Source organism: Fundulus heteroclitus, chromosome 6 (genome assembly GCF_011125445.2).
Source record: "Fundulus heteroclitus isolate FHET01 chromosome 6, MU-UCD_Fhet_4.1, whole genome shotgun sequence".
Classification (NCBI taxonomy): Eukaryota; Metazoa; Chordata; class Actinopteri; order Cyprinodontiformes; family Fundulidae; genus Fundulus; species Fundulus heteroclitus.
Window position 1 is genome coordinate 30,664,390 of NC_046366.1, and position 24,264 is coordinate 30,688,653.

General features: G+C 40.7%; 1 protein-coding gene across 1 annotated transcript; it reads left to right on the forward strand.

Annotated features, from left to right (window-relative positions):
- Positions 1-2,194: 2,194 nt before the first annotated feature.
- LOC110366800 (ATP-sensitive inward rectifier potassium channel 10) lies at positions 2,195-24,058 on the forward strand. Its single transcript, XM_036138590.1, has 6 exons — positions 2,195-2,470; positions 14,795-15,140; positions 18,160-18,371; positions 20,058-20,189; positions 20,443-20,620; positions 23,168-24,058. Exons 2-6 carry the CDS (start codon positions 14,795-14,797, stop codon positions 23,563-23,565), a joined length of 1,266 nt encoding a protein of 421 aa, XP_035994483.1. The 5' UTR covers positions 2,195-2,470; the 3' UTR covers positions 23,566-24,058.
- Positions 24,059-24,264: the final 206 nt, after the last annotated feature.

The window sequence follows — 24,264 nt, forward strand, 5'->3', positions numbered from 1 at the left end:
AAGAGCGGCGTCTACTCCTTTGTGCAAGGAGGAAGAAGATGAGTACCACCAGAGCCTTACAAAGTGACCTCCAGTGGGCTGCTGTTGGTGGGACTATGTCTGACTGAACCATTAAAAACAGACTTTATGAGTGTGGCCTGAGGGCCTGACGCTCTCTAGTGGGTTCTGTGCTCACTGCCTGGCACCGTGGAGCTCACATGGCTATGTCAGAAAACACGGGAATTGGGAAACTTGGCACTGTGCCTTGTTCTTTTCACAGATAGGAGCAGGTTCACACTGAGTTCATGTGACAGACGTGAAAGGGTCTTATAAAGCTGCAGTAAATGTTAATGCTGCCTGCAGCGTTGTTCACCATGATGGGTTTGGTGGTAGGTCAGTGTTGTTCTGGAGAGGCATCTCCGTGGAGAAATGCACGGACCTGTGCAGGATACATGATGGCACCCTGACTGCCATTAGGTATGAGCCTTCACTGCTGCAGTGGGCCCTGGGTTCCTGGTGCATCATAATACCCGGCATCATGTGGACAGAGTATGCAGGCTGTCCCTGGAGGATGAAGGAACTGATACCATTGACTGGCTCCCACTCTCCCTTGTCCTAAATCCAATATAGCATCTCTGAGACATCGTGTTTAGGTCCATTTAGGTCAGTTAAAAAAAAACAAAAAAAAAAACAGCCTAAGCCTTTTGCATTCACAGAGCTGGTTGAGACATTCTTCAAAAGACATATAGCTGTAGGCTAATTAATAGCAAAAGGTGGTTCCACAAGGTATGGGCTAAGAGGGGCCAAATAGAAATGCACGTCACAATGTTCAGAATTCACCTGTAAAAACACATGTATCATCTTCCTTGTAATCCATAGTTATCCATTTATTTGTGTTGATCCATCACGTAATTTCCCAGTAGCATTAAATGTCTTTGGAAAGTGAAAAGATCCACCGTGAGAGAGAGACGGGCTGTCGGAAGCATCGTGACACACCAGGAAATGTCCCGATGGCCAGTCCACCCTTGAAACCCTCTTTTTAGCCTGTAAACCAACCAGCTGTGATACAATAATGCAGCTTGAGTTGTACAAAAATAAATTGACAGCATGGTGCTCTTTATAGGACAGTAAGTCTAACCATCAACACTATGATTGCACAGTTCCCACATTGCTCATGGATTTACCTTTAGGGAATATTTCTGTGTATGTTAACATCAGCAATTTCCCATTTGTAATTTGAGCCATATTATTTTTTAAATCGGCTAAGAATTAAGGGAGCTACGACCATTTTGTGACAGATGTGGACATTTCTGATTAGAACAGCATGGTTTTGTTGGAGTCAAGACTCAATGCATAGCAACGGCGCCTGCGTGAGCACATCACTAGCCTTATTTGCTTATAGGGGATGTCCTATCCATTAATATCAATGACAGAAACACTCTCCAGTCCCTGCAGGGTTTTTTTTTTTTTTTTAAATCCACCACGCAGGTTACAGAGTGGTAGAGTTAAAACATGCCTCGTCTGCACTTTGAACCACGCAGTGTCACAGGAACCCTTCACACGTTTGACTAGAGGTCCTCCTCTGCTCCTGCCTTTTCATTGAAATAATGCATTGTCACCCTCTCCTGCTGCAGAGCGAGCACTTGTATTCGCCTCACGGCCGTGCCTCCTTTATGTGCTGGAGCCTCACAGGACGCTCCGTACAGATGCTCTTGGACACAGCAAACGCCGGCCACAGAAAGGGTGAATAGGGGGCTCTGTGGGTTGTCTAAAAGGGGTTTTGTGGGTCCATCTTTGTGCATGAGCGGAAGTGTGTGTGCGCTTTCTGCAGAGGTTTTGTGTTGCCGGACCATTTCGTTGGCATGTAGCACATGGGACATCCAAAACATGTGCTTCTTTGCATGTGCAGCAAGTTTTCGGCAAACTTTGCGACACTTCGAAGTTATGTTTAATTGTTTCCACCGCAATAAAAGTGCAAGATAACACCATAGAATTAAACTAGCATCTGCAAGAGCTCATTCTTCCCTGACAATGATGTGCAGTATGCATGGACAGTACATTACATGCGATATCTTGGGACTGAACTGGCTCAGCAGGGAACGATGATCGGTTATTGCAGCAATTACACAGGGCATAATCCGTACACAACAGGAATTCAGGAGTGAGGGAGAGAGGGACTTGGAGGGAAAGAGGAAAAACCGAGAGAGGGAGGCCTTTTATAAAAGCCAAGTCCTGCCACTTTGGGAAGAAATTGCGGGCAGCGAGACGACGGGGTTCGGGTTCGAAACGGGAGCCCAACGAGCCAATGAGAGGCCCCACGATTCTGCTCGAGTACAGTATCGTGGGACGCAGGCTGCAAAATTACAGTCCAGACTGTGTCCTGTGAGCATGTGTATGACAGCAGAGAAGATATGTAGAGCAAAAGGCTGAGGCTCTGGGCTCCAAAATCCTCACTGCACCTGACAATTAGCTTACAGTCTGCTCTGAGAAGGTAAGAAAACTCATTTATCAGCACAAAAGCTGAGGCAATAAATCAAGAGTGAAATAGAACTGATGTCTCATTGTTTGCATAATCTAAATTATTCAATTTGCATAATTTTTTTATTCTCTTGATTAGATTTTTTTTAACTTTTACTAATTTTTTTGAATTAATTTGCTTTTGTGTTACTATTCAAAAAACCTTAATATCTGAACTCTACATGTGATATTATGAGAAGTGGTAATACTGCAACATTTTTTAAATTGAAATGACTCTTTTACAGGAATTTGTTGCAAAATCTGGACAATATGTGTCATTATAAAGAGTAACTTGGATAAAAAAAAAAAACAGAAAGTGGACACTGTTTTCTTTACAATGGCTGAATTGTTCAAAGCTCATGGTTTGATTTCAACGCTAGGAAGTAAACGGAGCCAAGTTGAAAATGTTCCTCCACTGTACTCGAGTTCAGAGAGTCGGCAACAAACTGTGGGAAAGAACTTTTGTATATAAACCAAATAAAGCCATTAGACATCAAAATATACATAAAATTGACTAAATGTGCACCAAAAAAAGGCTTTATTTGAAAAAAAAATTGCAAAAGTATTTGAAATATATTGTATTTGAAATTATATTGTAATGCAAACGTTACAATAGATCAGCTAAACTTTTTAACTTTTGTGCTTGGCTTTTTAACATGATCAGAAAGTTTATCTTTCTAATATCAATGATGCATCAGTTATGCACAGAAATTAAGCCCAGAAATTGACCATTTAAGGTGAAATCATTACAATTTCATGCACTGGTGAAGCTTCATTCATGAGAGCATCCCTGTCCAACATCAGGAAGGGTGATCTCGCTGGGAAAATGAAAACGTCAATGTTTATTTTATATTCCTATCGGGCCATTAACATGAAATTCACTTTGGACATTGATAATAAGATAAGTATACAATGCAAAAATGGAACTAGAAATAAGTAAAATATTCTTTAAAATGAGTGTATTTGTCCTTGATTTGAGCAGGTAAATAGGATGATCTGCCAATGGAATGAGATTTTTGCACTTAAAATAGGAACAATTCATCTCCATCACCTTATTTTAAGTGCAGAGTGTCTAATTATCTTATTTTAGTGCTCAAAATACTCATTCCGTTGGCAGATAATCTTATTTACCTGCTCAAATCAAGGATAAATACACTAACTTTATGAACATTTTACTTATTTTTAGATCCGTTGTTGCAGTGAATCCATACTAAGACATTGAAACAAATTAATCCACAAAGGAAGCAATGTATAATACACATCAAAGGGAATTTGTTCTGAAATGGATAAAAGACTTCATGGAAAAACCTTTGTTGGTAATGACAACTTCAGGATATTCCCTGTATGGAGGAACTAGCTCTAAAGAGTACATGAATTTTAACCGAGCTGGGATTTGGACCCATTCTTCACACAAACTCTGTTCAAATGTTGATGGTTCAGGGGAACATCTTTTATGGACTCTGCTTTTCAAACAATTCTGCTCTGTGGATTTATCTGATCATAGTAGCGGCTTTATTTTGATTTTTTTAAAGAAACAGTGACTTTCATTGGCTGCATGTTTGGCATCATTGTCCCCATCACCTTCATTTAATCTTCTTTAATTGTTGTGAAGAATATCTCAGCACATTTCTCCATTCACCCTTCCTTCAACATCATGAAATCTGACAGTACCATAAAGTTAAAAAGCAGATATTCCCACTATCAAACATCTCTGTTGGGGGGACATTCTGGCATGCAGTGCCATTTCTGATCCAAACACGGTGCTTGTAGTGGCATCAAAAGAGTTTGATTCTGGTTTCTGGTCCGTTGCGGCTATATTCAAGTATTTTATAGGTTTGTTGGAATGTTCTGCAGCAAACTTTAAACACATTTCAAATTGCCTTTTCTTCTGCGGTGGAGTCTTGCACATTGAACATTTGTTAAATCCATGTACCTGCTAATTCCAGGTCTCTCTAAGTGGTTCTGATTTTTTCTTTTGAGTCTTCTCTCGGATATATTTTAGGTATCACCTGATGGTGGCTGGTTTATAATGAAATTATATCTTTCCCAGCTGTGTTCACAGTAATATTCAGCAGATTAGACGTCTATAACCAATGCCTTCAATATTTTTGCAATAAGGTTGCAAAGATTCTGGAAGGGTTCATTGTTTTTACTGATTTTGAGATGCTCCTGGTGTGATGCCTTGGTAAGGAGAAACCTTTGATAGGGAGCACGTTTATTTGAATAAAGACATATTCCAGGTATGTTCTTGGCCATCTGCCATTTTTTCAGCTTTTTTTCTTCATGTAATCAATGCTTATTCTCTGTTTCAATGCACTTTATAGCACATAATCTATCTGCTAAGTTGGTTAGATTTCTTTGTATGTGTGAATTTCTTTGGTCGTGACCTGGATCTGGTGGGAATTTAACATCCATGGGTCATTTCAGAAATATATTTACCGGTGTGCTTGATGCTTATTTTCCTTGTTTTTGCTCTAGTACGTGATTCACTCGAAATGAAGAGTGCGTAGCGCTACAAGGGGGTAGACTGAAATGTTTTAATGTGCAAAGCTTTAAAATAGGCTGAATTTGATGTCTTGTGAGGCTACTGTGGTGCAGGATTCCTGTGAATCAAGAAAAGTAAGGTGAGAGGAAAACAAGCTGATGGGGTGGAAGGGTACGTGTGTTTGAGTGTGTGTGTGTGTGTTTGCATGCAAAAGCAAAAAAGGAGAAGAAATAGAGAGATGGAGGAGGATTACTCCTCAACCCAGAATATTAATGAGGGCTTTTGTCAGATCTTTTTCCTATTTCCTTTCCTCTTAAAAGTTCTCTCACCCTCTCTTTCACACATACACACACCTTTAAAGGTTCCTCACGCCAACCTTCGACAACTCCTACACTATCCCTAACCAAACCTGAGGGGTTTTCCAACCTCAGAATCAAGATAAAGCCCTTTCAATCAGACTGAAACAAAACCCTTTTTTTTTTTTTTTTAAAACAACAACAACAAGGACTTTGCACTGTAACATATGCAGAAGTATAGAAGAAAGGACTAATGCGTGCAATTACTTTCCCTCCACACACACACATACACACACACACACACACACACAAATGGACACAGAGTCGTTTCCGTGAATGGCATCTTTTGTTTCTTTTATCTCAGCTCCCAACAAAGCATTCCTGTGTACAGAGAGGGGCAAAGGAGAGTGAGGGGGAAAGAAGGAGTGAGAAGAGGAGAGAGAGAGAGAGAGAGAGAGAGAGAGAGATCAGAAAAACATCCAGGACCCCATTGTCTGGCATAAAGAAAAAAAAAGTTTTGATTCAGGTTTTTTTTTTTTTCTCCATCTAAAGATACGGTGTACAGTACGGTTGCCACGGTAACCGGATCCAGCCGGCTGCAGAGGTCGGTCGCACTTGCTCCCGTTGAGTCCATCGGTTATCCGATACGCGGCTGAGATGGATGTTGTTTTGCTCCATGAACACGTGAGCGCAGTGTTTTAGCTGGAGCTACGAGCGGAAACTGGGCGAGGGTGACTCAGAGTTGAGAGAGTGAGAAGCTTTCAATGGTGTCATTGTAATTACGAAGCTCCCTCTTGCATAATCACAGCAGTGCGACTTAATTAAATATGACTGGTTATGTAAGCCAGGCTCGGGAATGTAAATGCACACTTTTATTACGTGCGCGGACATACTTGCTCTGGGCAATTACTTTACATCTGAGCATAAAAGCACAGACACCTGCTGAGGAAAACAACAAGCCATCTTGCACAGAACTGGGCAGTTTATACTATTTCACATTTATCATGAACAGAATTGTGGACCACGACCCAATAATAAATGACGGAGAGTAATTTGTGTTCAATCAGTGCACTGGTTAGCATAAGCTTGACAGAAGAATGTACTTTTCTCCACATTGTTAAAAACAGAAGCTCCATTTCAAACCGTAATGTTGTCCTCACTCATTCTAAGTTGTTTAAGAAGTTTGGGTATACCCTCCACACTGATTGCCACCTCAGCCTTGCAATTACATTTTTTTTTACTTACTGTCGTAGCAAAATATCATTGAATAATTACAAAAACTCAACAATTTATTTGAGTACATTCAATCATGTTAGAAAAAAAAGTTTTTCATGCAATCCTTGGACCACAATGATTGCCACCCCCGCTGTTAATACTTCTCACAACTCCTTCTTGCTAATAGAACAGTATGTACTCTTCTGCTGCATCTTGAAATGTTGGAATGGGGGTTCTTAGAACAATCCTCTGTGCACAATCTTTCTGCATCATTCAGTCTTGGGTCTTATATTCTGGGCTCTTCTCTGTCTCTTCTTTGAGCACTTTGAACCGCCTTAATGCTGAAATGCGCTGTACAAATAAACTTGACTTGACTTGAAAAGTTTTAGGTCCAGTAATTGAGAAGACTGTGAAATAAGGTGGATTTTTGTGTCTAGAGAACCATTTCTTTGTGGATTTGGATCAAACATCCCATCATCACAGGTCCTCCACTGTACTTAACAGTGGGAACGAAGTGCTGGACTACATAGACGTCCTTTGGTTAGGGCAAGACACACCCTTTGGTGTGTGGGATTCAAATTACTCAATCCTTGTCTCATCAGACTCCCTTGATGGTTGGACAGAAAAAAAAACTTTTTACTGTAAATGTAGGGATGGGAGGTTTATTAGCATAGCCATTTTCTAGTAGCTAAGCAACACAAATAGGTCACTGTGTCGTGCCATGGAAGTGGGAAATCTCTGATTACCTTTTAATAATTTAATAATCGTAGATGCTCTGACCATCGTGAAAAATAAAGTTTTTGGTTTGCTGAGGTCACTTCTATTTTTATATGAGCAAAGTGCAGCAGTGACAGCTGCTGTACCTTAATGCTTATTTTTGAGGGTAAGTTTTCAGACATGTTGCACATTTTCTATCAATAATAAAACTATCTACCCAACTGTCAGGACAATTCATGTAACCAACAAATGTCCAGCATTTTTCTAACAGCACCGTTGTTATGTATAAAAACGTGTATATTGATTAAAATAGAAATTTAATTTAAACTAATCAAAATCAACGTCCCATCTCTGGAAGCAGCAGGCAAATATCGAGGACGGCCTCCAAAGAGTTTCATTTGTCTTTATGGTCAGTTCTGTACTTCCAGTTGGTATTTTTCTTTATTTATGTTAGGTGTAAATGTAAAACAACAAACTACTATCAACTTTGGGAAGAATCTATTTCGTTGGCATTTAATAGAGTCTCAATAGAAATGTAATTTTCAAAATCTAGGTTTGTGAACAAGTTGTAACATTTAAAAACCCACAATGACATACGACTGAAATCTCCCACATAAAAAAAGCAGTGTGGTTTTACTGTGACACAATGCTGCTTGATATCATTATTGAATTTTTCCAAAGGTCTTGTGACTAAGAAGACTGTATGCAACAAGTGGAAAGTAGACATTTAGTAGAAATCTCTGAGAGAGACATTGTAAAGGTACAGAAAAAGCCCAAACCGTCCAAACTCTCACTTTCACTGCTGTCTCGAGTTTCTACTAAGGACTCGACTCTTTGTCCAACTAAATGTCGCTACCCAGAATTAACAGTAAGCTTTTTTAAAAACCACCTTATCTAGGTAAAGGTTCGAGTTTTGCTCAAAGATTAGCACCTTAATTGTTGCGTTCAGTTATCTCTTCTCCTTGGAGTCACAAATGAATCTCTGTGTGGGTGCTTTGTGGGGTTAATGTACCTTGCACTGCTCCTTTCACTTCTCTTTCCTTCTCATTACCTTTTCCCCCTGTGGGTTATCCTAATCTTTGGCCTCTGGGGGTCGTTGAGTGTAGCTGAGCCTGTTAAAATGTGTGGAGGAAACAGTAACAGTCTGTGGGTGACAGGAGTGGATTACAGTCAGGACTTTACAGCAATTAAAGCATATCACACTTCTGTGACTTTTTGTACATTTCAGCTTCAGCTTTTTCTTTTAAAACAAAATGCAAGATAGATTTCTTAGATAACATAAAGATCCATTATCCCCAGTAAACGAGTTGTGGCTAATAACTGGAATAAGTGCTAAATTTTAATGCAGTAATCACAGTTTTAATTGTGATGATTTTTTTTTAAATAATCAGTCAATACAAATACTTGAAATACAAATATAATTTATTGTCCCATAGTTGGGAAATTCAAGTGTACCAGCAGAAAAGTGAAAGGCAAATGGAGATACAGGAAAAAAAAATCAAAATATAGCAGCAAGACAAAAAATACTAGAAAAAGCTGTTCCTGCGAAACAGCAGTGAGAATGCTGTTCTGCAGAATGATGTGAGCAGAAGATGCTGAAGATCCCTGAAGAAGAGTAAAAAAACTAGCTAAAAAACACATTAAAATCAAAGAATAACCGATGTGAACATGAAAGGACAACAGCTGAAGGAGAAAGGCACCAAAAGATTTTGAAAAAGGTGAAGTAGCTGAAGATAGCTGAAGGAAGTGTGAACATTTTAAAGCTTGAATGAAGTTTCTTTTTTTTTTTTTTTTGAATGAAGTTTCTAGCTGAGATTAGGCTGAAGCAGTAAACTTTGAAAAATCACAAAGTTTTTGAAGAATTTGAAGGATTTTCCGTTAATTTCCATGAGGGCAAAAAACTTAACTGTTTTGAAAATTTATAAAAGATATAATTACCATGAGATATAGCGGTAATGTGGTGAATGAGCTGAATGTTTTGATACCAAAATTGTTAAAATCTGTTGAAGTATGCAGAAGTAGTTAGACGCTGAAAAACCTAACAGGAATGCTTTAAAAGTATTCTACTGATAAGAATAAGAGACTGTACAGTAAAGGCAAATTTAAAAAAATCTGTAGAAAAGTAGGAAATCCTATACATTTATTAGAAGTAGTATACTCAGGTTAAATAAATGTGCAGCAGAGTAGGCTGGTTTAAAAATGTGCAAAACATGTATATATATTTATACACAAAAACACAAACAGTGATGGTTATAAAGTCTAATAGCTGCTGGGAGGAAGGATCTGTGATGACACTCCTTTGTGTACCTAGGATGGTCAGACAGTGGACGGAGCTCTCCAGTTCTGCAACTGCTTCATGCACAGGGTGACAGGGGAGACACTGTCCAGCAGTGATGTTACTTTTGCAAGTCCTTCTGTCTCCCATTCTGGCACAGCGCTGGCCTTCCTAAAAATTTAAATCTAAATGAATCCCGCTTGAATTTCATGCAATAACTCAGTTCTGATTATAAAGACTAGGATTGTAAAGACATGTGAACAGTAAGGTAAGGGCAGAACCAGAACTCTGACAACCCTTCGTTTTGGCTCCCACAGAGATATAATTTTTAAACCTCCGTTTTCTGCATACATAATGTTTTGACTACTTTCAGGATGGAAGGACCATTTTTTTTGCCCAGTGTAACAAACAGTGTTTCTGATCAGGTTTCCCAACTATGGCTTTAAGTTCAGTACTCCATGCTGACTTCTTCTCTTGATTTAATCGTTTCCATTTTCATTATTATCTTAATAGCCTATCAGTCCCCACTGCCTTGTTTTTGAGGGTCTAGGAAGATTTGCTGCCTTAAGGCCTGATTTTTGCCCCGATTTTCCCCTTCTGACTGGCCCTGACTAACGGGGTGACTTGTAAGATAATCTTAAGAGATATTCCTGCCATCTGTGGTGTGTTAAGAGTGATCTGGTCCGCTAAGTAGAACGTCAGGATCGCTCCGACTTCAAATTGTGGATGTTCAGCATGTTGGATTGTCTTACCTCGATATCTTAGCGTGTGTGGTGTTCCCCGAGGATAGACGAGCACGCAGCCTGTTGACTGTGACGTGTAGCCAATCAGAAAGCGCGGTGAGTGAAACAGTTAGAAAAGAACAAATAACTCAACTCAATATCATAGTGCAGCAAACGTAGAGGCCTCTTTATGCATCCATTCTGTCGCACAAACCTCTTTATGCACAAACTGTCGCCATTGTCCTTACTCGTCGTCCATGTTTATTCACTCTGAACTCACATTTGATCTTGAGAGGTTTCACAAGATTTCTGATGTCTGAATGAGCCTGAGTGAAATCTGTTCACGTGTGGTGTGTTGTGCTTGTCATCTGACTGGACACCACACACACTGTACCATCAAACCTGTTTTATCTATGATTTTATTTATCTTTACATGTGGTGTCTCTCTGGCTTTGAAAATCGGACGACTATTTTAAAAGTTTGCCGTATGAACTAGCCTTTAGGCAGATGAATCTCTGGCATTGACTTCCGACACATTTAACGCTGTAGCATGCACAGTTTATCACCAGCAAAGCGAGTCTGTGGTTTTTGGTCATGTCCAAAGAATCTGTAGCATAGGTACAGCAGCGATCATGCAGACAGCACATGTACACCACTGCTACAGAACTTACACAACTATAAGCTTTACAGCTATTTAAAGTATAACTCACCCCGAAGTAAAGGCATAACTACGCCCCCAGACAAATTTTGAAAAATGCGACCAAAGTGGAGGGTTCAAAGAGAAACGGGGCTACATGTGGGGAGGGGAGCGGTGGGGGTTAAGTGGGGCTGTGGTTAGGATGAGGGAAAGTGAACATGAAGAGTGACCAGGATGACATCTAGTGGTTTTGCCACGGATCGTTATTTTGAGTTGGAGGATTTCTCACATCCTTGTCACTCGAAGTTGATAGAGGTTTTGTGAAGCCCATTAGGGGCTGAGCTTTGTCAGTGTGAGCCGCTGGCATAAGGCGCTGAGTCAGCAAAACCTGAAGCTGACGCTGCCGAGGCAATGGAGGACAGAATGGGTGCAGTTTCTTATTGGTAAAGTGATGTTGGCAACATCATTGCTACCTTGGGCTAACATTCAAAGCAGTAACAAACACTAAACAACATCAATCAATGCTCCCAATGTTTGCAAGTCTAACTCCTAAGTCTGACTCGCCACAGGGTGTCACGGTTTGGGCTTTTGGTTTATATTTTTTAGACTGATTGTCTGTTTTCCCCGTTCTCTACTCCACTCTACTCATGTCACCGCTCAGTTCACCCTAATTAGTTTCACCTGCTGCCGCAAATTACACTTTAAACATCACAGAAATAAGAAGTTGCCTAATCTCAAACAACATGGTACAAAAACTGTCTGCACTGTTGGTGACTTACTCATTTCAGAATGCAAGATGCTTCAAACTGAAAGTGAAACTGATGGCATTGCCTACTTTCTGTGTAGTTTGGCTAACAATTGTCTGACCACTTGAGGGCACTCAGTCCAGTGAAATTTCCTTTGTAGGTAGTCAATTTGCTCACCAACGGATTTCAACTCATGGCCTGCATCAGGGTCAGACCCTGATAATAAAAAAAGATATAATCTTATATTATTATTGTAATACTAATATAGAGAGACATAATATATATGAGACATAATCTCTTATTACTGTAATCTCTGAAAACTGACATCAACTCACTTATCTGTAGCAGTTTCAGTTTTATGCCCAATTATCCTGTTGTTTTTGTCATACACATTTGTTGCTCTGTCTCATAAGAGGTTTACTGATGGTGTTTCTTTAGAACGAGTGCATGGTTTCACAGGAACTATGCAAGAGGAAGGAAGACAGATGGTGTAGAAGGATAGCTGAAGACACTCTATTTCCGTTTTTGGTAAAGCTAGGGCAAGCTCCACAGGCATATTTCTGAATTGTGTGCGACAGCTAATCATGTTATAGATGAATCAGCAACCTTGTAAGCATAGCTTTATGTTTCCAAAAGAGGGTATCAAAGAATAGTTTATAAACTTATTTTTGATAGATATGCTTAAACAGTTTTTCTGACCACCAAGGAGCAGTCTTTGACATATATGTAGGTGAAAAGCTACTTACTAGAACAATAATTGTATTTTTCGGACCATAAGGCACACCGAATTATAAGGCATACTAGATATTCTTCCCAAGTGTGTAATATCACTCCCCCTCCATGCACACAGCTCTCTGTCCGTCTCTGTAAGGAGGACAGAGTAGTTGGACTGAATCCAAAATAAACGCAACTTTCAAATTGAATTAACTTTCTAGGTTTATTGTGGCTAGCGTGTACTCTGGGCGTGGGCTGCCTACAGGCTCCTATATACTGTGGTGCACTGTGCGCATACTGTGAGCTCCGCGCTGACTCTCTGCAGACATTTTAACATTCATAGTCAAGCGTACTGTTGCCTACATTTCTTGTGTCAAATTCCTACAATTCCCAGACTTTCTGCCAGTGGGAACAGCATACACTGTTGTAAAGATTGAGCTCTGCACGTATCTGTAAGCATAGTGTCCGCACAGAGTCCGCTTCGAGTACGCGTGGACCTCCATGGAGTGAACTATATCCGAGTATGTGGGGGCCTTTACATGAAAGCACTTCTAGTTTAGACATTACAGTCAGGCAGTCTTGTAGACAGGTCAAGTGTCCAATCAGGTAGTAACACAGTGTACCGTAATGCTCCTAATGTTCATTCACCGGAGCGGCTTCGTTGCTAACCAAAGTCGTACTTACACATTTTAACAGTTTTTTTAGCGCATTGTACTACATAAAATTGGTCAGTAAATATAAATAAGGTGCAGTGTGATGAACCTCAACGTCTGTCGTTGTTTCCTGCGTCTGTAATCCCTGATTAGATGTTCGTTTGTCTTATCCACTTCCCAAAAGCCGACTCTGTCAAGTAAATTCACCAAAGGTTGCCTTCTTCGCCGCAAACAACGAAATATCACAATTATAACCAAACATAACTTCCTGAATGTTACTGTCAGGGTTCTCTGGCTGGTGCTCTAACTCTGGTTCACAGGTGGTTCTAGTTTGCTGGGGGGCGTGGCCCACACCTGCGGCTCGTTTGGAACGCTGTTCACTGGCGTCTTAAGGAAGGCACGGACAGATGGAAGACGCTAGAGCCTTACCCAGTCGTGTTTTGTGTTTGGATTACTCACCTGTCTTGACGTCTCGCTCGACGAACCAGCTTCCAAGAATCCCAGAAGCTCAGATGTTGCTCTGGCATTCCCCCTCGTACTCTCTGGATGTTACCCAGCTGAGCTCAAAGTTTCCCTTCCCTGGATTCTGCTGGTTCCCTCTGATCTCTGGTCAAACCATCTGTCTCCCCTGTCTGTCATGGCTCGCTCCGGATCCTTCGCCGCCTTGCCATCAGTCCGCCCCCCAGCTGCTAACCACCGGCCATCTTCGTGAACACTCGGCCTCAGAGTTTCCCTCACCTTCCCCTCCCCGGTTAGGTTCGCTCAACTAAACGGTAAGCGGCTCGGCTTCTGGGATTTTCTATCTGGTCTAGTCTTTCGTAAACACTCTCCTCCTCTTCCCACAGTTCCTCTGGCATTGACGTTCAGACCTTGATGGATCTCCACACCCGTGCGATCCCTGTACCTGAACCCTTTAATAAACACCTTTAAACTGCATTCTGTCTTCCGTATTGTGTCTGCATGTGGGCAGGACATATAAAAACCATGACACTTACGGGCGCCGCCATTTTGATTTGCTTGAGTCCCTCCTTCAATCCTAGAGAGCAGTAGTACCGTGGATCGTCACTAGGAGGCGAGGAACCGTGGTAGTGTGATGTGTAAACGGTCGTCAGAACCAAGCTCGGCACGGTTATGTGATCCAAGCTCGGACCGAGCTCGGCATGGATCGGTTAAAAAGGGTAGTGTAAATGGGGCTACTCTCTCCCCCCCAGCGTCCCTCAAACTGGCCTTGAATATTACGAATAATGAGGAGAAGTGTTTGTCTCGCCATGGTCGTTTTGCATGAAAACAATATATGCAGAGATCTTACACACTAAAGGGAAGGATGTGTTCTCCCTATGATGGCATCATATGATGGTCGCTACATGTAACCATCAAATTCAGCAGAAAACTAAGTGGCAGCTTCTTTCTACAAGAGTGTTGGTTAAAAAAAAGTTTAGGGTTTTTTCCAAAACATGAGCAGAAATTACCCACTTTCTGCATTAATAATGTCAGGATTTTCACCATGACAGAAAAAACACAAACAAAGCGAGATGTAATTATTTAAATTATGACTTTTTGTGTAATGTTTTCTTTTTTTTGCTTTCACTTTGAGGATGTTTCTCTGCAGGGAAGTTACCAAACGATCTACCGAAACCTGCAGTCGTTGTGGGAAGTTTGTGGTTTTTACGCCTAAGCTTAACACTAAACCAGCTTGTTTGTCAGAAGAGGAGTGTCTGCTTATGAGTTATAGTCAATTTGCTGTTATCCACGGGCTTTTACTAAGAAAAGTTAAATAAGTTAACTAAGTGAAGCATGAACAACTTCAACTTCTTCTTTTTCTGCTTGCTTTTCATCAGATGACTTCTGCCTCACCGCCCAGCTCTCGCAGTTCCTCTCCCCATAAAGTTTGCCACTCCCAGACGCAAACCGACGTTCTCAAGCCACTGTTGGGCGGTAGTTCGTCCGCTGGCAGCGGGACCCTGAGGAAGAGGAGGCGCATCCTGACCAAGGATGGCCGTAGCAACATGCGCATTGAACACGTCAGTGGGAGGAACGCCCTTTACATGCGTGACCTCTGGACAACTTTTCTTGAAATGCCGTGGCGCTACAAGTTCTTCCTTTTCACAGCAACGTTTGCGGGAACTTGGTTTGTCTTTGGGGTTGTGTGGTACCTGCTGGCTTTGGTGCACGGAGACCTGCTGGGTAAGAAAGCAGAGGTTTTGACAGAAAAGTACCTTCTTACGGTTTCACACTCCCCCCCCCCTACTCCCCAGATCACCCACAAATTTCATCTTCCATTTCTATTCCATCTGAAACCAAGGTTTTGATCAGAACTGACATCAGCGTTTATCCCACAGTTTCATGTCATCGGTTCTGTAATTTCGGTAATGTTTTCCTGGTGATTTCTTTATGAAACAGAAACAACATTTTACTTCCCGGCCAAAAGTCCAGTTCTCCAGTCCAAACTTTGACTGAATCATCCAGAAACTTTAAGCACGGGCAGTTTTATCAGAGAAGTAGTTTAGTTTTCATAATGAATCAACAGCGGATTGTAAAAAATAACCCAAATGGAAATGCTGTCAGTGAGTCTAAGACGATGACATAATTCCCAGAACTCCAGAATAGACCGTTACAAACAACTTGAAGAGGTAGTGAGGCTAAAGGTTTGCTTGTCCATCCATCCATCCATCCATCCATCCATCCATCCATCCATCCATCCATCCATCCATCCATCCATCCATCCATCCATCCATCCATCCATCCATCCATCCATCCATCCATCCATCCATCCATCCATCATCTATACCCACTTTTCCATGCAGGGTTGCAGGGAAACCAGTGCCTACCTCCAGCAGTTGGGCAAAAATAATCTCCTCTATCCACCCTAGACAGGTTGCCAGTCCATCACAGGACAACACAGAGACACACAGGCCAAGCAACTACAAACAAACTCACATAGAGGTAAATTAGAGAGACCAATTAACCTAAACGCCACTGATTTTGGACTTTGGGAAGAAGCCAGAGTACCTGGAGAGAACCCACACATGCACTGGGAGAACATGCAGACTCCAGGCTTGCTTGTGGATATAAACAGAGCAGTATTCCCAATTTATTGTTGATCAGAGGCTATATGTTCAAGACCCAAATTTCACAAAAATATGCATTACCTCATAAGGTTTAACTGTTTATACTTGATAAAACTACAATAATATATAATATAAAATATTGCCACTGGATTTTAAGGGAGCAGTCTCATCATTTTTGATAAAACTATTATGAAGACAAAGTATCAACCCAAAAGGAATCAACAGCGCAAACACATGAATTATGAATTACAAGTTTATTTGCATGGTATAGAGTGAAATAAGCATTTGATCTCATACAAAACATGACTTTGCATTTGCTAGAACGAGCTTTGTTGGCAGTTCCGGACAGGAAGCTGTTTCTTAAAGTTGTTTTCATGGCCTGGAGAACCTCTCAGTAGGGATTTTGGCCCACTCCTCTTTAAATCCTCTTCAAATCCTTTAGCATTCATGGCTGTCGATTGGTGACTGTAAATTAGCTCAGTGTTTTTAGAGATTTGCAGTCTTGTTGATATGTTTTAGTTGTTCTGGGAGACCCATCAATGTCCCATCTTCATTGTTCTTGCCTGAGGTTACAAGATTCTTATCTAAGTGCACTAAATTTGCCCTCTATAGTCAGCAGAAGATCCTGCCCCAAAATCATAATGCTTCTTCCTCTGTGGTCGACTATGGGGACTTTGTTGTTTCCTGTTTTACATTTTTTTTCTTCGAACAATTCGGGTCTTTGGACTATATTAAACCAATAAGTCACACTCAATCCACAATCACCCTCACAGCTCATAGGGATGTAATTCCAGTGGGTTGACTTCGACCCCCTATTCGGTGTAGGGAAATGTGGGCAATGGCACAGAAACTGTGTCTGATTTGGTTTTTGTTTTAAAAAATCAAGGGTAAAATATCCATTTAACAATATCCAAAGTTATATATCTTGGGCCTAAGATGATGGCAAAGTAAGGAGCGGGAGATCCAGACATAGGGTTAATTTTTAAACATTTAAAAAACTAAGAAGATATATATATTTTTTTGCTGCGCTTAGACCAGACCATATATGTATCTAAAAAAGAAGACATGAGAGGAAGTGGTGGAGGGTTAGTTCTCAACAGAGAAAGGGGAACTGAGTCTCAGATTAAAAAAATACTGTGTAAAAAATTAGCCTACCTAATTAGAGGGCCTTACTAAAAACTAATATATTTGACCTGTGATCTAAAACGGCCTCAGAACAATGCTAAGAGACATCAAACAGGAACACAAGTGACATAAAATTCCCGCAGCAGTTTTTACAGTTCTCTTTTTGTTTGTGTCACATCACTGTGCATCATTGTTTTCTGATGGGAACAGGTGATATTATTAAGAGAAATAGTAACTCATCTCTGTGATTCAGATTTCATAAAACCTCCCCTAACACGTTATCACTGCCTGGTGATAAGGTGCAGAAGTTGGAACATTCTGAACTCTAACATAGCTTTGACTCAGTGTGATTTTTGTCCTTTTTTGGTCGTGAATATTTCAGTTTTTCCTCTTTTAAACCTCACTGTTTTGTGCAACAGTTTCTTTGCAGCTGAGCAAATGGGAACCAAAGTGCAAACAAAATAACAGCTTTGTTGCACAGAGCGAGGCGTGCAGACCAGAAAAAGGTGTAAAAAGTCAAATGCGTATACGTGAAACAGTTATTCAAAAAACGTGTAGGAACGAAGAAAGGAAATTGCTACAATGTGTGAAATTGAGCATCGTTTCGCTGTGCATCTTCTGGGCTTGTCGTTGATGCCCTTCTACTTTGTGTTTAATCTACAAAATACAGCTGTTGCACTTCTGACCGCAAGTCGGTTAAATGATTTAGAGATAAGTTAACCTTTTTAACATGAACGATGAAAAGATTAGACATGAAAACATGGGTACTCTGCACACGTACACTAATTCTTCAGAGGACTGACTGACACTAACAGAGTTGCGGTGTGGGTTTTATTTCCTGTTACTGAACCACGTGTGGTCAAACACTCCTCCCCTTCTTCCTCTCATGACTGATGTTTCCACTCCTGGCAATGAGAAAAACCTTCCAGAAAATGTAGACGTAACGCAGCTTTTGCTTCTTCGCCGTCACCTCGTTGAGCTCCTGTTTTCTGTGCTGGTGTTTATTTCAGAGTTCGACCCGCCGTCCAACCACACCCCCTGCGTGATGCAGGTGCAGACCCTTACAGCCGCCTTCCTCTTCTCTCTGGAGTCCCAGACAACCATCGGCTACGGCTTCCGATGCATCACCGAGGAATGTCCGGCTGCAATCATCCTCCTCATCCTCCAGCTGGTCATCACCATGCTCATGGAGATCTTCATCACCGGCACTTTTCTGGCCAAGGTTATAAGCTGAACCTAACTTTCAAAAGAAAGTGTCCTTTCCAGTGCGTTCTTCAGCCTCAATAATCCAACCCTTGCAGTTTACCCTTATTTGGGCCAAATTTATTCACACCCCTTGAACTTTTCCACATTTGGTGGACCATTGCTCCAGTCTCGAGTTACCAGTAATTTCCAAAGAATAATGCTGCAACCACCATGTTTCAACATGGATGGTGCATGCTCAGGGTGATGCAAAGTGTTGATTTCTACCATATGTAGTTTTGCATGTAGGCCCGATATTTTAAACTCTTATCTCATCTTACTGGAGAGCCTTCCGGTCAGATGAAATCTTGTTTGCTGTGCTCCAAATTGTTTCCAATTTTTTTCATGTGAAACATTTTGAAAAACAAAAAACAAAATCAGTATTGGCTAAAACATTTGTGTGCACAAATGAGGAATCTGACCTCAGTTTCACGCACTTTTTCTTTTCAGTCTCATGAAGGGTTCAGACATTAAGTATGAATATTGAACATTTAGAGGAAATAAAATAAAGGTATGAACAGTGTATACATGCATTTATATGTACAGCCATTGTTTGTAATAAAAAGGCAAAAGAATGGAAGGATGCAGTAGTGTAAATATACTTTTCAGTCTATGAGGTGTGCTTTGTGTTCACTAGAGAAACTCTGTGGCGACTGGCTTTTCTAAATAGCTCTCTGCAGCGCCAACCCGAAAGTAAAAGTCTCAACAGGTTGTGTTCAGGGTGTGTGTGCTCTGCAAAGATGTTGGCACACTCTTTTCTAACCCTAGACCTGTCCAAGTCCTTGACGGAGGAGAGGTCAGCTCCAGTGGTTCTCTCTACAGACCTAGCTGTGCTTTGCAGTTTGGAGCCGTCCTGTTTTAGGGAAGAGCCTAACCACACAGTGACAAACATGCACGTAGATGGGACAGAATAATGGCAGCGTAGAAGACGACCTGCAGCTCTTGTGGAAGGTTGTGCTTCGTCAGTCGTTGCTTGAAGTACATTCTCTGCACGGTGGATCCAAGGAACCAAAGGAGATGTAGTCAGTGATGTTCAGGACCCTTAGCTGAGAAGCTGTTTCACCTGTTCACCACTTCTCTTAGCTGCCATGTTCTCCCTGATCAGGTTAGGCCTTGCCTGCTTGAGCTAGAACTGATCCACACTGCTGGTCGAAAGCAGTTTCCTCAGACATGATGTGAACCGGGTTTCATTGCTGTTGCATGTGTGAATGGTCTTGATCTCTACACGTCCTTACAAAGACAAATGTCACAGTCTCAGCAAGTTCATTCAGGTTCAAAAGCACTCCAGTCTGTGCAGTCAAACTAGGATCGTAACTTCAGCAATGACTCATAAACCACCTACTAACAGCCATAACCACAAGTTTAGAGGTTTTAAATTTTTGCCTTTAAACTCGATTGAGATTAAGGAGACAGTGATCAGAGAGTCCTAAGGCTGTGCAGTGAATTGTGCACATTTATAATTTTACCTCCACTTTAGAGTTATGCCTAACCTTGTGATGGTCGTCAGTGTAAACTCAGCAGACATTTGTGATGTGAAAACCTTCAAGGGGGTTGAAAGGCTTTTCAAGGCTCTGTCCTTTGATCTGTTTTAGGCACAAAACAAACAAGTACATAAATTAATTAAAAATACCTGACAGAAATCTAAACTGAGCTTCTTTCTGATCAGATTGCACGGCCAAAGAAACGAAGCGGGACGGTGAAGTTCAGCCAACATGCCGTTGTGTCGACTCATGAAGGCCAGCCCTGCCTGATGATCCGGGTGGCCAACATGCGCAAGAGTCTCCTCCTGGGATGCCAGGTAGGAGCACATGCTGAATGGACACAAAATACTCTTCCTTCAAACAGCAAAATAAGCCTGACTGATATGTAGTTGGACCACAGCTGGGTTTGTTTATGGCATGCATTTATTGTGGCATTAATTTGATTCTAGTTTGCTATTTCTTAACATATGTTTCCATCCAGATTGTATTTAGATTATTTGTTTTACTTTGCAATGTTTCAACGTGAGAATCACCTGCGCTAAAACAAACGATGCAAATCATTTCATGCAGGTGACAGGGAAACTCCTGCAGACGTCCCTGACTAAGGAAGGCGAAACAGTCCGTATGGATCAGAGAAACGTGCCGTTTCAGGTGGACACTTCCAGCGACAGTCCCTTCCTCATCCTTCCCCTCACCTTCTACCACATTATCAATGACAGCAGCCCCTTGAGAGCCTGGGCTGCCAAGGGTAAGTTTGGTTGAGAAATTAGTCATTTGTTAGTATTGTCACATGTTTAGCGTGTTTTCCATTTGTTGAGACTGAGAAAAAGCTCATTCATATGAAACAAGTTTCCAAAACCCATTTTCTATTTAGCTGAAATCAGAATTTAGAGAGGAACAGCTCTAAAAGTTAAATTTACCAGTCTTCAAAATGAGGAAAAAGGGATTGCTGTGCATTATAAAACAGAAATAGCTTTTTTTTTCAAAAAGCATATTCTTGTACTTCGCAGCTAAACTTGGAAAAAGGGAAACCAAGCATTTTTTTTTCCTTCAAGAAAGAGCAAGACACTTTGTAACTTGCTCTTTCTGCTGCACAACAATTACTGGTTCTTTGTCCCATTTTTATCCTTTTCTTGTATTATTACAAAACTCCAATTCTTGCCACATTAAAGATAAAGCACATTTTGTACAAAGACAATTTTTTACTATTTGTTGAAGAAGAAAAACCTCACTTCTACTTCTTGCCACCTAGGTTGACATGTTATACATCCAAATGTGAAAACCTAAGGTGAATTTTATGCGTTTTTATATTAGGCGTTGAGGCCTGCCACATGTATGTAATTTGAGTTTTATTTGTTATTGCCCCGTTTCATTGTGACATAGTGTGAGTATATCAGGACTAAGGTTGCAAAATATGTATTATGCCACTGTGTCAGTGGTATCCAAGCCTAAGTTTTCAGCAGTGCAGACAGAACATCTGCTTAACATAGCAATACATTTTAACATAATTATCATTTAATATCTGCAACATCTGAGTAGTACTGGCCTTGTTAAGTAGCAGGGTTATGTGAGGTAAACATGGTATATCTAACTTGCAATGATCATGCCATGAAATATTTCTTGCTATTTATAAAGTTCTTACATATCTAATTCTTCTCTTTATAAGCTTTATGGTGCAAGGCAATTATGTTGTTTTATGTGAACGTAGCAAATCTCATTAAGATCTCCTTACAGTTAAGTTTACTTACTTTTATTAAAGCTGTTCAAAAAAATCCCAATCTTACCATTTTGCATCAACAGTTCAGCAACTGTGGCTTTTACTTCCAAGTGGGACCCGTCCCAGCAGGAGGTGACCCAAATGTGAAAAAGCTGTACTGTGCTATGTGAACAGCGTTTACATTTGGCTGATATCATGCCTGGGGGCAACCCTTCCCAAACTTGGCATCAAAGCAATAAAAGCAAAACATAAATGAACATAGAATAAACATGGTAGTGAAAAAGAGAATTTCATATTTATATCTGACTTTACAAAGTGCTGGATACCAACAACTTTAGCATTCAATTCAAATAAATTTTATTTATATAGCGCCGGTCCACAACACTAGTCAGCTCAAGGCACTTGACAAAGTCAAATTCAATCAAATCCTACAGAGAGATTGGTCAAAAAGTTTTCTGTTTAAGGAAACCCAGCATTCCTATTTGTTTCATGAATTGACTGTATTATCAAAAGACCCGCCTGCAGTTTTGCTAATTATTTGGTCCAGCCCTTTTTTTCTTAGTTTTAAGGCCCAGGAGATGGGTTTGCAAATGATCATATTCAGAAATCTACTGGCTTCACATGTTAAGGATGTACTCTGATTGGTACCCTTTAGCAGACATGAAGTGTGACTGCCCTTCTTCACAACTTCACAAGTCCATTGAAGCATAATTCTTCCGTCAGCCAGTTTAACACAAAATTCTGGATTTAGTCCACAATAAACTTTGTGGAGTGATGGTTTGATTTTTGATTGATGACAGATGCCAAATGCCTTCATTTAATTCCAAATTCAAGCTTTTAAAAGTCAGAAGTCTGTTAATGAACTTAGAAACAGAGGGATAAAAATTGCCTTCTTTGGCAGTTAGTAAACTGAGGAAGTACAACGCCCTTGTTATCAATGAGTGTCCTTTTTATTTTTAACCACCCACATTACTTCCCCCATAAGCAAGCAGTTCCTGCACAGAGTCATTGAACGTACGAGAAAAGAACTTAGGGGAATGCTATTCATATATAGTACATTTACCTTTATATTATTTGCTCCAGTATTATTCCTGCATATCTATATTTCCTCCTAATTCCATTTTCATTTGCTTCCTTATCCATGCCTTGTAGTGGATGAATTCTATCAGTGTTTGTGGAGCTAGTCAAGACGTCTCTAGAGCAAGAGGCAGGGTAAATCCAGGACAAGATAGAGTTATTACAGGACAATATAAAAATAAACTTGAATTTTGGCTTTATTAGATCTTGATTTTGTAAAGTGCCTTGAGATGACATGTTTCATGATTTGGCGCTATATAAATAAAATTGAATTGAATTGAATTGAATTAAAAAATAAATAGCCATGTATGTTTGCATTCATATCTAAAGGGAATTTAGAATAGGTCATGAATTGAGCAAGCATGTCTGTGGACTGTGGGAGGAAACCAGAGTATCTAAAGAAAACCCAGAATTCCTTAAGATCAGTGTTAGTATTGCCTTTGTCTTCTTTCCCTTTTTTGTGTTGTCTTTTTAAGATTACTCAATTTTTTCCTCTCTCAGGTGGTGGCTGGACAGATCCAGAGATGGCTGACTTTGAACTGCTGGTGATCTTGAGCGCCACAATAGAGCCGACCTCAGCCACCTGCCAGGTCCGCACGTCCTACCTGCCAGACGAGATCCTCTGGGGCTACGAGTTCCCCCCCGTAGTTTCTCTCTCTAAGTCGGGCAAATACGTAGCGGACTTTTCCTTCTTTGACAAAGTGGCAAAGACGATGACGACCCCCATCTTCAAACCGTCCAGTTCACAACATGAATACCAGAGCAATGGAGGCGGACTTGTGTCTGAAGGGACAGACCCGGAGAAGATTCGCCTGGAGCAGAGCTACAGGGAGCAGCGAGGCGAGGACCGAGGCCGGGTCAGAGATGGCCCTTTAAGTGTTCGCATCAGCAACGTCTGAACAGCCACACTGGCTGGAACTGGACTATATCGTAGCAAAACAACTGGAGTCTGTGAAGCCTGTAGCAGAAATGTAATGATAAAGACTGTTTTGAATGATAATGAATTACGATAAAAAAAAAAAACAAGTATGGTACTGAATTTGAGGAACAAATGTTTGCTAGAGCTGCTGTCAGACTGATTCGCATCTTGTCACTAATGATGGAATATTTAAAAAACAACAACACATTTACAAATAGTCTAATGGGAGAAGAAATTATGTTAATTTCGTTATGCCACAGGTCCTGTGTATTTCATGCCAAATTGGACTGAAGGACGTAAAATCTACTGACTTCTGGTTGCGCAAAGAAAGAGGAACATACTTTTTTGCCATACAGTCACCATTGTTTTTTGTTTCCTTTTCCATATGGTCTGACCATCATGAGGTCAAATGCTCCACATCATGTCTGTGGGTACCCCCAAAGTAATAGAATTACTGTTAGCTGACCTAATCATAAAATAGATCTCAACCCCCCTCCATGTCAGTCACTCCTAACATTCACTACTACAGTGAATCTTTATCAGTGCAGACAGAGTGTTTGCATGACATAGCATGAGATTAAGTCATTACAATGTATTATTTTTGCGACCTTTGAGATTGTCACAATTATTAGACATCCTTTCAAAACTGTCTCCACCTTTATTGTAACATTTATCTTGT

What these genes read in the sequence shown, in the direction of transcription:
- LOC110366800 (XM_036138590.1), top strand. Translation starts at nt 14,795, where the DNA reads ATGACTTCTGCCTCACCGCCCAGCTCTCGCAGTTCCTCTCCCCATAAA. An exon ending in GTCTCCTCCTGGGATGCCAG is followed by an intron (nt 20,190 to 20,442) that starts GTAGGAGCACAT and finishes CATTTCATGCAG; the next exon opens with GTGACAGGGAAACTCCTGCA. An exon ending in GAGAGCCTGGGCTGCCAAGG is followed by an intron (nt 20,621 to 23,167) that starts GTAAGTTTGGTT and finishes TTCCTCTCTCAG; the next exon opens with GTGGTGGCTGGACAGATCCA.